This window comes from Tupaia chinensis, unplaced genomic scaffold (genome assembly GCF_000334495.1).
Source record: "Tupaia chinensis unplaced genomic scaffold, TupChi_1.0 Scaffold145870_1, whole genome shotgun sequence".
NCBI lineage: Eukaryota > Metazoa > Chordata > Mammalia > Scandentia > Tupaiidae > Tupaia > Tupaia belangeri.
In genome coordinates this window covers 4,967,485-4,979,778 of record NW_006205727.1, presented here as the reverse complement: position 1 = coordinate 4,979,778, position 12,294 = coordinate 4,967,485, and the positions used below count along the sequence as shown (strand labels likewise).

Sequence of the window (12,294 nt, the reverse complement as noted above, 5' to 3'; positions counted from 1 at the left end):
CTCAGAATGATTTTAGACTACCTATTTTTTTTTTTAAGAGAGATTTTTGCCAAAGGGTATGTGTGCTCACAGAGAGACAGAACACCAGAAATCAACCCCCAGGGGGGATGATCATGCTGCAATCCAATCCCTTCACCATTCTCCTCTTGGGATTTTGGGCACACATGCCCACGTACCCAGCATAAGTTTTAAGCCACTGAGTCTAGGACTCAAGCCAACAACTGACTATGTGGGAGTTCAGTGATATAACCATTATGCCACCTGCTGGTCCCTAGACCACAAACAGATGCTGTAAGCATTCACTCAGCCTATACTCTCCTTGCATTTACAGGATTTATTAACAAAAAGTTGAAGCATCCCTTAAATATGGACACCTCCGAGACCAGCAGGTAGTGTGGTGGTTAAGGTGCTGGACACTCCCACATGGCTGACCACAGTTTGAGTCCTGGACCCAGTGGCTGCTTTCTCACTTTCCCTCTCTCTCACTCTGTGTCTATGGTCAAATTAAAAATAAATGAATGAATAAATAAAATTAAAATATGGACACACCCAAAACCCACAAGTACTTTTGTAATACAGTTTATTTATTCAACTTTATTCTTACAAAAAGGCAAAGATAATGGAAGGAATGGAGAGGCAGGAGTAATGCAATGCTTGCTCAATCCCAGCAAGTGAGGAAGAGAGGACAGTCAGTAAGAGGTCACTTAGTTCTTCCCTGTCTTTACTAGTAACAGCAATGAACAAAGAAGGCTGGAGTTGCCAAGGTCAGTCTGCTTGGGCCATGACAAGAGCATCCAGGGAAGGAAAGGGCCTGGTTCAGCCTACTGAGGCCTCGGTTCTGGGCCAGTTGGTGGCCGACTCTTCGACGGTCTGGGGCGCCGTCTCCAGAGCGCATAGGGGCCACGAGGAGGGGGCCGGGGAAACCCCCTGTGGACCACGGGGGTCTGCTGCAGATACAAGGGTGCGGGGAAGCATGGCACAGGCAGCTGAGGACCACCCATAAAATCGGCTTGGAAGGAAAACCCTGTCTGGGTGGGTGAGGGGCCATCCGAATGGAAATAGAATTGATCTGACTGGAAAGTGCGGTCTGAGGAGAAATAGGAATCTGGGGGACAGAGCGGGAGTGGGGGCACCACCTGGGGAGGGAGAAAAGGAGGCTGTGGGGGCAGCAATGGTGGAGGGGGTAAGGGTAGGCGCCAGGACCCTGATGGGGATGGGAGCAGGGGGCGGGTCCTGGGAGCAGGTACAGGTGGGGACTGAAGTAAGGCCGGCTTGTCTCTACTCGCCCAAGACTGCCCCTTCCCTCTCTGGCCGGGATGGTCCCTTTCAGGGCCATACTTGATCCACCTGCCCACGGAGGAGCGGTGGGGCAGCTCCACGTTCCAGGCGTCGGCCACGTGGGCCAGCAGCAGCTGGGAGAGGTGGCGATGCGCGCGCTCATCCCAGTGCACCCCGTCTTGCTGCAGGTGCTGCCTGGCGTGGCGGAAGTGGAAGTGCAAGTCCAGCACGTCGAAGCCGTGTTTCTTTGCCTCGGCAAAGCTGTAGAAGTTGGCTTCCACCACCGCAGCTTTCAGGGCCGCGGCTGTGGGCAGGTGCTTGGGCAGTTTGAAACGTCCGCGGATTACGTCACCGACGGGCATGGCTGTGTTCCACACCAGGAGGCAAGACGCGGGCAGCACCTGGCCCAGGCGCCCAAACAGAGTCTCCAGGTTCTCCAGGTATGTCCCCCAGAAGTCCTTACCATACCTGGACACATCCCAGAGGCAAGAGTTCATGATGACCACGTCAGGGGGCTCGCCTGACTGCAACTTTTCCAAGACAGCCTCAAGGTATTCGGAGTATGCTCGCGTGATAAAGTAGAAGCGCACCAGATGGTGGTCGGAGCAGAACTCGCGGACCTCGCGGTAGTTGATGCCATTGTGCATGACACCCTTTTGGCCTCCCTCCATCAGTTCGTCCTGTTCGAAGCTCAGCTCACCCGTGGCCTTGAGTTGGCTGGGAGAGAGCAAGCAGTCCTTCTGCAGCAAGAGCACCAGGTCCTTGTACACCGCCCTGTGCACAGAGTCCCCCAGGATGATCACGAACTTGTTGTGGAGCAGCTGCCGGACTTCGGAAGCCAGCAAGTGGATCATGACACCCAGGGCTCCAGGCCTAGCGCAGTCCTTTGCACAGGTGGGTCTGTGGAGTGCTAGGACAGAAGGAGAGAGCAACTGGGAGGGGCTCAACCCTGGGCAGGGCTGGCAGTGGGGGAAGGCACCCGGGAGGGGATAGGGCTGTGAGCTCTGACAGTAAGGAGTGTTTGAGCTTGGAGACGGGGAGAAGGGGAAGGGAGACAGGAGCCACCACGTGGCCTTGGTCTGGCAGCAGCTTAGGTCCTGGGACTTGACCTCTGAACTGACCACTGTTGTTCTTGGAGACTCAAGCTCCACTTGGGGGGGCAGAGAGGAGCTCACCTCCACCTATCCTCCCTGGGCTGGAGGTGCTACCAGCATGCCCCAACAGCCTAAAGGCAGCCCAGCTATCTGACGATGGGGGGATGGTTAGGCAAACGTAATAGCTGTTAAATAATGAGAACTGAATAAGCAAGAACATGGAATAGTGTTTATGGTATCAAGTTGAGGTTACACCCCACATGTGCCTGTAGCACCAAGACTAGATAAAAAGGATATGTGGAAATAACATTGAAAAGAAAAAGGTAAAAAAACATAGCTTTAGTAGAGTAAGATTATGGGACTGGCCCCATGGCCTAGGGTTTAGGGAGCTGGATCCCACATGGTCGACTGTGTGGTTTGAATCTCAGATCTGGAGGCTCGAAAAACACACCAGGAACAAAAACTAGAATAGTATTATGGATAATTCCTCTCCTCTGCCTTTTCTTGGTAAATATATGCTATCATTTTATATTGCCTTTTCTTTCTTCTTCTTCTATTTTTTAAAAATTTTTGCCAGAGGGCACATGTACTCAACAGAGACAGAGAGGGAGAGAAAGCAAGAAAGCAAAAAACCACCCCCTCATGGGGCACAATCATGCCCCAATCTCTTCCCCTCTATTTCTCCTCCTATTTGGCATTTTGGGCATGCGGCCACAAGTGTGTTTCTCGCAGTTGGCCGTGTGGACTCCAGCTGCCTTAACTACTACACCATGGGCTGGCCGTTAACGCTTTCTCTAATTTAAAAAGAATGAAAAGAAATGCAGCAGGTAGCATAAAGGAAGAGTAGTACGTGTGCTAAGTCAGAAAACACGGACACATTTATTCAACAAAGAAGTACTTATTTCTTACCAGTAGGACAAAACTAGAATTCAAGATAAAACTGGAAATCATTTGAATGTATTTGAGCTGTTATGTCTTTATGCACTTTGGCATAAGGATTATCTTGCACTTTGGTCTAAAGGTTATTTTGAGCTGACAGCAACTGAGTATGGACAAATGCAAGAAGTAGTCTCTACCCTCCCCTTATCTGCCTGAAATTAGGTATACATTTCCCTTTGAGGAAGGTGACAACCGTCCCCAACCAAGGAGAGAAAAACAGCTCTCACTACTAAATTTCTTACAGCTACTCATCAGGTTTCCCACCTCTTCCTTCATGACAGCAAGACTGAGGACACCATGTTACATAAACAGCCCATACTGCAATAGTTCTTACCTTCCTTTAATTCCCCCTTACTTCCCAGTTACCTCGCCATGATTTATCAGCTCTTGAAGCCCAAACCCTCTTTCTGTTTTAAAATGGTGTGTAGGCCCCCAAGTCTAACCACTGGAGTTTCATTTCCTGTGTGTTCCTCGCATGTAAATATTAATAAAAATTGCTACCTTTTCTCTTGTTAATCTGTATTTTGTTAATTTGCATACCCCTGGGTAGTCAACCTGAGTAAAGAAAATAGTTTTTCCTCTCCAACACATTAGATGAAAGGTTGGAAGTTTCAAAACTACAGGTTAAGTTTATTCCAAACTGCCGTTCAGTACTCATGTCCACTGGGGACTAACAGGTAGAAGCATGCTGTAGTACTGCTAACACATGCCAAATGGGGCGGGTGGGGGAGGAACCATGGCATCCACTTACGCCTTACACGAAAACCACTAAAACCCATAGTGGCTTGATGTTTCTAAGATTTTATACATCAGTAAACATTTAATAGGTGTGGGTGGACAGCTACTATTAAATTATCCATTTAATTTTTAAAAGCTGTATTGTTTTAAGTACAAAAATTAAGATATGAATATTAAGCATTTCCACAAGAAAATTGTTAAGAATATTGACTTATCTTCCCCCAAGGGATCATGAAAATGTTTTTGCTATCAGGAAAAAAACAAGTTGAAAAATAAGATTAGTGGGACAAGCAGATGGCATAATGGTTATGTTGCTGGACTCCCACGTAGAAGACCACAGGTTGAGTCCAGACCCAGTGGCTTAAAACTCACGTGGGATGCGGGTGTGTGCATACTCAAAGTTCTGAGAGAATGGAAGAGAAGGGACTGTGGTGTGGCCATCCTCCCTAGGGGGAGGGGGGATTTCTAGCTTTCTGTCCCTCTGTCTCTATCTGTCTCTCCAGCAAGCACATGCACCCTATAGCAAAAATTTCTTTAAAAATAAATACATAAATAAATAAATAAAAATAGGATTAGCTTGGGCCCATTGCTGGCTTAATGATTAAGGCAGTGGATCTCACATGGCTGATTGTGCCGTTTGAGTTCCAGACCCGACAACTTAAGTTACATACTGGACATGTGCACATGCATGTCCCAAATCCCAAAAGGAGAAACGGAGAAGGGATTGCAGCATGACCATCCCCTTTAGGGAGGATGCTTTTACACTTTCTCTCTCAATGTCTAGCAAACACACAAGCCCTCTAAAATTAAAAAAGAAAAAGAAAAAAAAATCAGCTCATGTGGTGCAACAAAATAAAACAAAATTAATGAAAACGTTGGATCTCTGAGACTCAAGCATGTTCACTTATTTAGAGTCATTTATTCATCTAACTCATTTACTAAGTGCTGACTATGTATTCCACATGAGAAGTATAAAAATGAGTAAGATGTAGGCTTGCCTTCAAGGAGCAAATCAGAACTCCCCAGGGATAATGTGATACAAAGTAGAGAGTACTAAGGGCCATGGAATGGACCTTCAGTCTTTGGAAACAGTATCCCCACACCCAAATCTCCAAGGTGCTAAACATAAGAAGGAAACCCTTTCTTATTGTGTTTCCAGGGCTCCCGTGCCACCCCCTCTCTAATCATGAACCCTGCCTGGGCCGGCACTCTGGTCATATTCTATGCTCTCTCCCAAAGGTTGGTAGATCTGATAACCTAGTGTTGTCTCGGCTTCAGTGGTACTTTGTTTAAATGGTCTAGTGTATTCCTTCTCAGGGTATAAAGTGCCACAGACTCAGACGGACCTGAATTCATGTCCATTGTGTACCTAAAACCTGTGGGCATAAAACAATGAAGAGCATTACTTTTGGAGCCATACTGTTTGGGTTTGGATCCCAACTCTTCAATTTGCTAGCTCTTTGGACCTTGGGCAAATTATTTTACCTTTCTATGAGCCTTAATTTTCTTCATCTGTAAAATTGGACTATTAGTACCACTTCATAGATTTGACGTGAGGATCAAATGTGAAGTGTTTACACTAATCCCTGACAAGTGGTAAATGCTGTTAAAATTTAGTTATTATTGGGCCAGCAGGTGGTGTGGAAGTTAGGGTGCTGGATACCATATGTCCATCTGAGTGTGGTTTGAGTCCTGGACCCAGCGGCTTGAGAAACATGCCAGGCACGTGTGTGTGTGTGTGTGTGTGTGCATGCCCAATAATCCCATGGGCAGAATGGAAGAGAGGGGGTTGCAGTGTGGCCATCCTCTTTGGGAGAGTTATTTCTCTCTTGCTCTCTGTCTCTGGCAAATACTCACGCTCTGTAGAGAAAAACCTTTAAAAAAAAAAAGTTAGTTATTATTTTCTGAACACCAGACTAATCATCTGTAAAAGAGGGATTCCAGTATTTGTACTGTTTGTCTAGCAGGATTTTATGAAGATCAGATGAGAAGATGCAAGGGAAAGATTTTGAATAAAACAAAATTAACGTCTATCGAATGGCTATTAAATGCCAGGTGCTTTCCAAACATACACCTATTTCTGAGATAATTCTCATTATTTCCAACTTATAGGGAAGGATATGGATATGATGGAGCTATAATTTACTCCAAAGCCCGTCTTGGGGCAAACACTCATCTACTTTGTCTGTGCCTAGAGATGGATGGTCTGTTCTAAGGCAAGAGCCATGACAAAGTCTGAAGACCGAGGCTTTAGAACAAACCAAATGAAATTCTGCAGAGTCCCAGCTTCAGTGTTTCAGGACGTCCTCCCTAATCAGTGAACTGAATTAACCCTCCACCTGAAAATGTGTTAGTGCTCTTCTCCAACTGAATAGACAACTGTGACTAGAAGATATCAAAGAAGGGAGAGGGCAACGCAGCACCTCCCCTCAGGGGCCACCGCAGTCACAAAGGTAGCACAGATCATAAATGTTTGCAAGCTCAACGACTAGTTCAATATGAAACATAATCTGTCTACAGGAACTCCTGAACTTGGACAATCAATATCCTTGTGGTTGATGTTTTTAGTGGTTTATGGATTATCGCTTATTTTTAAATATCTTGATAGATTTAATTAGCACCATTTTGCCTTAAGCTTTGTCACATATAATTAAAATTTCTCAGAAGGAAAAAAAAAAGAAGATAAGAAAAGGGAAAATGACCAGTAAGAAGCATTCCAATTAGAAGCTGAAACTGAAAGAAAACTCATGAGATTCTTGAAAAAGAACTTATCAAAGCTCTAACAGGATTAACAAAATCTGACACCCTCAAGGTATCACTGTGGGACAGAATCATTCATGCTAAATGATTCTTTTAGGGGGGGGGGTGAGTAGAGGAAAATCATTTGAAGATTTAAATTTTTTCTGACTTTTTTAAAAGCTGATCATTTTAACTTTCAGAGTTTTTTTAATGTATAAAACTGAAACCAAGAAAAGCATTTGAGAACAATCAGATTGGTGGCTAGGTTCTTTGCAACAAACTCATTAATTAGTTTGGCTAAATTTCACTGATTAGTTTGGTAGCTGCTGATATTTTATAGTTTCATTCATTCATTTAATAAGGATCACTAAGATCCTGGAATTGTGCTTGGTGCAAGGGGCAGATATAAAAAGGCAACCTTTTTTTCTCAGATAGAGAGGTAAAAAATGGACACATAAAAACAGGTCTCCAAGAAGTCGACTGCTACAATTGATGTCTGGAGAACAAGGAAAGTATTTTTTGTCTTGTCTTTTCTTTTTTTAAAGAAATATTTATTAAATTTTATTTCTTGTTATTATTCTTTAAACTGACCAGAGAGAGACACATGGTGAGAGGGAAAGAAAGAGAAAGCAAGCTACCCAGTCTGGGACTTGAACCGCGGTCAGTCATGTGGGAGTCCATTGCCTCAACTACCACACCACCTGCTGGCCCCAAGTAAGGTATTTGGACCACTATCCCAATCTGCTACCAAACTTTTTTTTTTTTTTAAGTTTCATGATGACTCCACAAATTATGAGTAGGTTTAGTTTTTTTCACTTTTTGAAGTAAAATTTGGGTTTCAAATGGTTCCTACTACGATCTATTACTTTCAAGCATCTTGCTTGTATTTCTCTCATTGGGGAAAACTGATTTTTTAAAAATATTCATAACTATGAGTTATTATAAACCATAAATCATTTACTTTTGCTTTGTAAGTATCACAATCCAAACATGTTACGTTTATTTTGCATTCATCATTTTTTTGTAGTAATTAAGCTAATTTCTTTTCTTATTTATGTTTGGTTATAGGGAGAATGACATTGAAATAAACCAGTTGCTCCAGATACCCTGCAGAGAAGTCTTAAATCATAGAGATAGTCACTAACAATTAGGATGCTGTTATGATTGCTTGTAGAAGAACTGGTAACTTACTTTAGAAATTTCTTGCATATGACTGTCTTAAGCTGACATTGTACTGGGAATATAAATAGTTCATTTCTTTCTAACTGCATTTTGGGGGGCTAAGCCAATATTTTAAGCTTTCTCAAATCCCCTTAAAATTTAATGGAATGAATGTACAGATAAGAAAATAATTATTTTTGCATAAACTCACCTCTACGTCTACGCATTTGCTTGATTTTCTAATTTTAATTAAATTTGTCAAAAATTACGTTGTATGCCATCTAAACTTTTAAAAGAAGAAAGAAAAGCAAATAATTTTAATTTCTTTTCGGGAAAACATAATGTCCTATGGGTTGAAGATTCTCAAGATTCATCTTTTGATTTGGTTAAGTTGGTTAAAATCCATCCTGCATACCAAACCAAAGTGGGGGAGGACTGTCTCTGTAGCCTGGTGCTTAAACTCGCCAGATCAAACACGGCTGACCTCGAAATTCAAGTTCTGACCTGGAAGCCTGAGAAACATGCTGGGTATGTGTGTGTGCATACCCCAAATCCCAAAAACAGGAAGTGATGGAGGAGAAGGGATTTCAGTGTGACCATGCCTCATGGGAGCTGTTGTCTCCTCTTTCCTGAAGAGCACATGCTCCCTCTAGCAAACAAACAAACAAACAAAACACCAGGGGCGAAATAATGCAAGATTGATGAAAAGAACAAATGAAAAAATACAGAAAGGAACTGTACGATTATGGCAAGTTAGTGCAGTGTGAAAATAATCGCTAGAGTCGTTGGAAAGACCAAATCTAATCCCCCATGACTAGTGACTTCTTAAATAGGCCTCAGCTCTACAGCCATTAATTAATTCTGTATAAATTTAGAGAATACTGTGTCTATCTGAAGATTGCGACAGCTGTCATTTGGCAAATTGGACTCACCTTTCCTCACAGCTATCAAGGTTCTTCTACCCAATCCCTGGGTCATGAAATCACACCTCACAACCCCTGCTTCTAGCTTGGTTACTCAGATAATCTTAACACAATTAAAATCTAAGGCATGTCATATAAATCAAAAACTGAAACTAGAGCAATAATCATCAAAAGTATCCAAGTTTCCATTACGGAGGCAGGAATCACTGAGGGCCTGTTCAATTTACACTCGAGTGCTCCCTCCCAGGCCACAAACTTAAATTTTTATACTTTTGAAATAAAAGATCAACATAAGAATTTCAAATATTTTGAGTACCAACTTTAAAAATTCTTAAGGCAGCATATTTTTCCTATAGTAGTCTACTATAAACGTTTTATGAACTATAGAAATTCAGGAGACATTCTTTTATGAAGTAGAGTTTCAAACTACTTGACATGCACAGAACTTATTTTTATAAAAAAACAAAACATAAATTATGGACTATTTATTCAATTTTTTTAGACTTGTTTTACGAAAGAATCCTCTAAAATTAAAAATCAAAGCAATTTATAAAAACAAACACTTGACTTCTATCACGTACAGTTAGTGACTAGCACACATTTTACATTACAGTCTTGAACCATTATTTAAGCTGCATTTGCTATCACCCTATCTATCACCCCTCTACTACAAATGAGAAGATTCCGGTGGGTGGTAGCCTGGCTTTCACTTCCATGAGAACGCAAAGCCAAGATGCGGACTCTCTCTACCTAGACAGCTGTGCGCTCGTGGGGGGCTAGTTGTGCCCTGATTTGAGACAGCTTCCTCTTCTGTAAAACGGGGTTAGCATTACCTATCTCACTGGATAAAGTTCAGAGGAAAAGAGATCTCATTTAGCCAGGGCCTGGAACAGAGCCGGCCAGACATCCGGCCCCTTTAAATCTCTTGCAGAGCAAGCCCTTCCCACTCCGATTCGAGAGAAAACGCCAGCCTGCAGACGGAACCTCCAAGCTGACTCCTTCCTCAAACCTACAAAGCCACCGTACCCCCTTTCCACCCTCCCGCGAAGGCAGATGTGTACCTCCTTGGGGTAAAGTTAGTCTCTCCACTCAAGTGGCCGGTCCTCTCACATCCTCAGGGACTTTCCTGCAGGATATTCCTCTGGGAGCTGATCATTACGCTTTCTGGGTTCCTTTACTCTCCTGGGGTTGGCTCCTTCTTTCAGCATTAACACATTCTACTTTCTTGTTTTAAAAAAGAAAGGAAACTTCTTTGACTCCACCTCCAGGACTGTCCTATCTTTCGCCTCTGCTTCAAGGCCACATTTACAAAGAGTTGTTTGCGCTGGCTGTGTCCCGGTCCTCACCTCCCACTCACTCCTCATTTTACTTTAAATTGGCTTCCAACTCCACACACCAAAGAAATGCTTGTCAGTAAATCACTAATGATTTATTTTTTTGTTGCTCCTTTCAACGGCCACTTCTTGACCTTGGGCGTCAGCAGCATTCCCAAGTCCGGGGACTGGGGCTCTGTGGGCTGCTCCCCTCTGAGAAATTCTGCTCTGGAGTCCCTGTGCTTGGGACCTGGATCCTGCCTTTCCCCAGAACCTTTACAGATTTCCCTTTTCTCTGGCAATTCCCTAGATGCTGGTCTTTCTCAAGGCCCACGTATCAGCTCCTCTTCCCTTCTTCATTCTTATCCTCATATGTCCATCCACGCTCAGAGTGTTGGGCTACTAGCTCGTCATATGTCTTTGCCCCAGACAATTCTGATCTACGTTTATTTTCCCCACATAATTATTAACAGTATACCTCCCTCCCAAGAGTCCCAGTTTGGGAGGCAACAATGGACTAGTTCCTTATCAATGACCATTTGCATGCAGATGAACTCAGATTGAAGCCATAAAGCCTAGGGCCCTGGAGTCAGCCCCGCGGGTTTACATCCTGCTCCACCGCTTACTGGCCCCAGAGAGTCATGCTGATTAAGTAACTGCTCTGTTCTAAAGAATCTACATCAACAGAATGGGAATAATTTTGCCAAGGAGTCTTTACAAGTGAAGGTTACATGAACCCGAAGTTATTAGCACGAGGCTGCCACATTTTTAAGTGCTCAATGCATTTAGCTCTTATCTTTTTCCCCAGCCCAGGCCTGTCTCCCGAGTTCCAGAGGGAGTCAGGTGGTGGAGTAAAGGTCCAGGGAATGGGGGGCAGGGCAAGGAGCAAGTCTACATAGGCCTCTTTCAGTTCCAAATTCTCTAGGCATCCATTAACCCCCCATCAAGCTGAGGCTGAATTCCTGACATAATTCTCTCTTGACCTTTAAACAATCTTCCTAAAGGTAAATATTGATCATTAATGGGAATGATGGTAGCATTTTCTCACCATGCATTTTCAGGGAGCTCCCTTTATAATTTCGCTTAAAATGCTGGCTGGGGAAACAAACCATTTCTGAAATGCGTGAATCAAATTAATTTGATTTTTTCCATGAGTGTGGTTGTTTCTACTGTTCCCGGGACATCAAAAATTTTAAATAACTGCCTGAATATAAGTCTGTTCAACTACTTCTATTTCTTGGCCAAAAAAAAAAAGAGAGAGAGAGAGAGAGAGAGAGATACACACACACATATACACACATAATATATGTATATATAATTTTTTGAAAATATATTTTAGAGAAGATATTGCAATATCTTTTTGGGGAGCTGAACACAATGACCAATTTCATCTAGGGTCTCCCAAGCAGGAGAAAAAATACTGCATGTGATTTGTGTCTTTCTACAACATTGGATTTTATTTGTTTGCGATTTAAACCAATGCAAATCAGCAATCGAGCAGCCAATGGGTAAGGTGCAGTTTCTGGCTTGATAGTCTGAACTACAGACAAACTGAAAACCAAATTTCCACACACAAATACAGATACTAGGATTCAGCTTCTATTCATCAAAGAACTACTGTCAGGTACGTTTTATTTGTATACTAGCTCATGTAATTAACATTAAGCATACCACACACAAGATAGTTAACTGGAAGACAGAGAAAAAATGAACAAAGTCTCAAGCCTCAGGGAACATTCAGAGTCCTGTGACAGAGTCCAGTCCTGACACCATTCCATTCTGCAAGGCAGTCTCAGAAGATGGCTCCCATCTCAGGATGATGCTGCAAATGGGAGGGTTTCAATGTGGTCTAGAGACACTCTGAGAGTAAACACACTGAGAGCAACGTACTGATGGCAGGAGTGTCCCTTTATGCTTTTTTTTTTTTTATTTATCATCAAAAGAACAAACTCTGTTCCTTGTCCAGGGTGGACCTGTGTGATTTATTTGCATGTAGAGTAAACAGGCATCCAGGAGAGTGGAGGTCAAGTTACTCTCAAACAAGTCAGACTTCAAGTTTCAAATATGGAGTCTCTCTTGCTCTCTACATTGGGCTTTTTTTTTTTTTTT

General features: G+C 43.0%; 1 protein-coding gene across 2 annotated transcripts in view; it reads right to left on the bottom strand.

Annotated features, from left to right (window-relative positions):
• Positions 1-544: 544 nt before the first annotated feature.
• PCED1B (PC-esterase domain containing 1B) overlaps positions 545-12,294 on the bottom strand; it is a 17,467-nt gene continuing 5,717 nt past the window's right edge. The window contains exons 1-2 of one of the 2 annotated variants that reach the window (XM_006168571.3): positions 9,934-11,376; positions 546-2,188 (exon numbers count right to left, since the gene is read on the bottom strand). In XM_006168571.3, coding sequence (XP_006168633.1) covers positions 822-2,132 — 1,311 coding nt within the window. In that variant the 5' untranslated portion in view covers positions 2,133-2,188; positions 9,934-11,376 and the 3' untranslated portion in view covers positions 546-821. Of the gene's footprint in view, positions 2,189-9,933; positions 11,377-12,294 lie in introns of those variants that run through there. The other variant, XM_027768313.1, reaches the window with a different exon arrangement.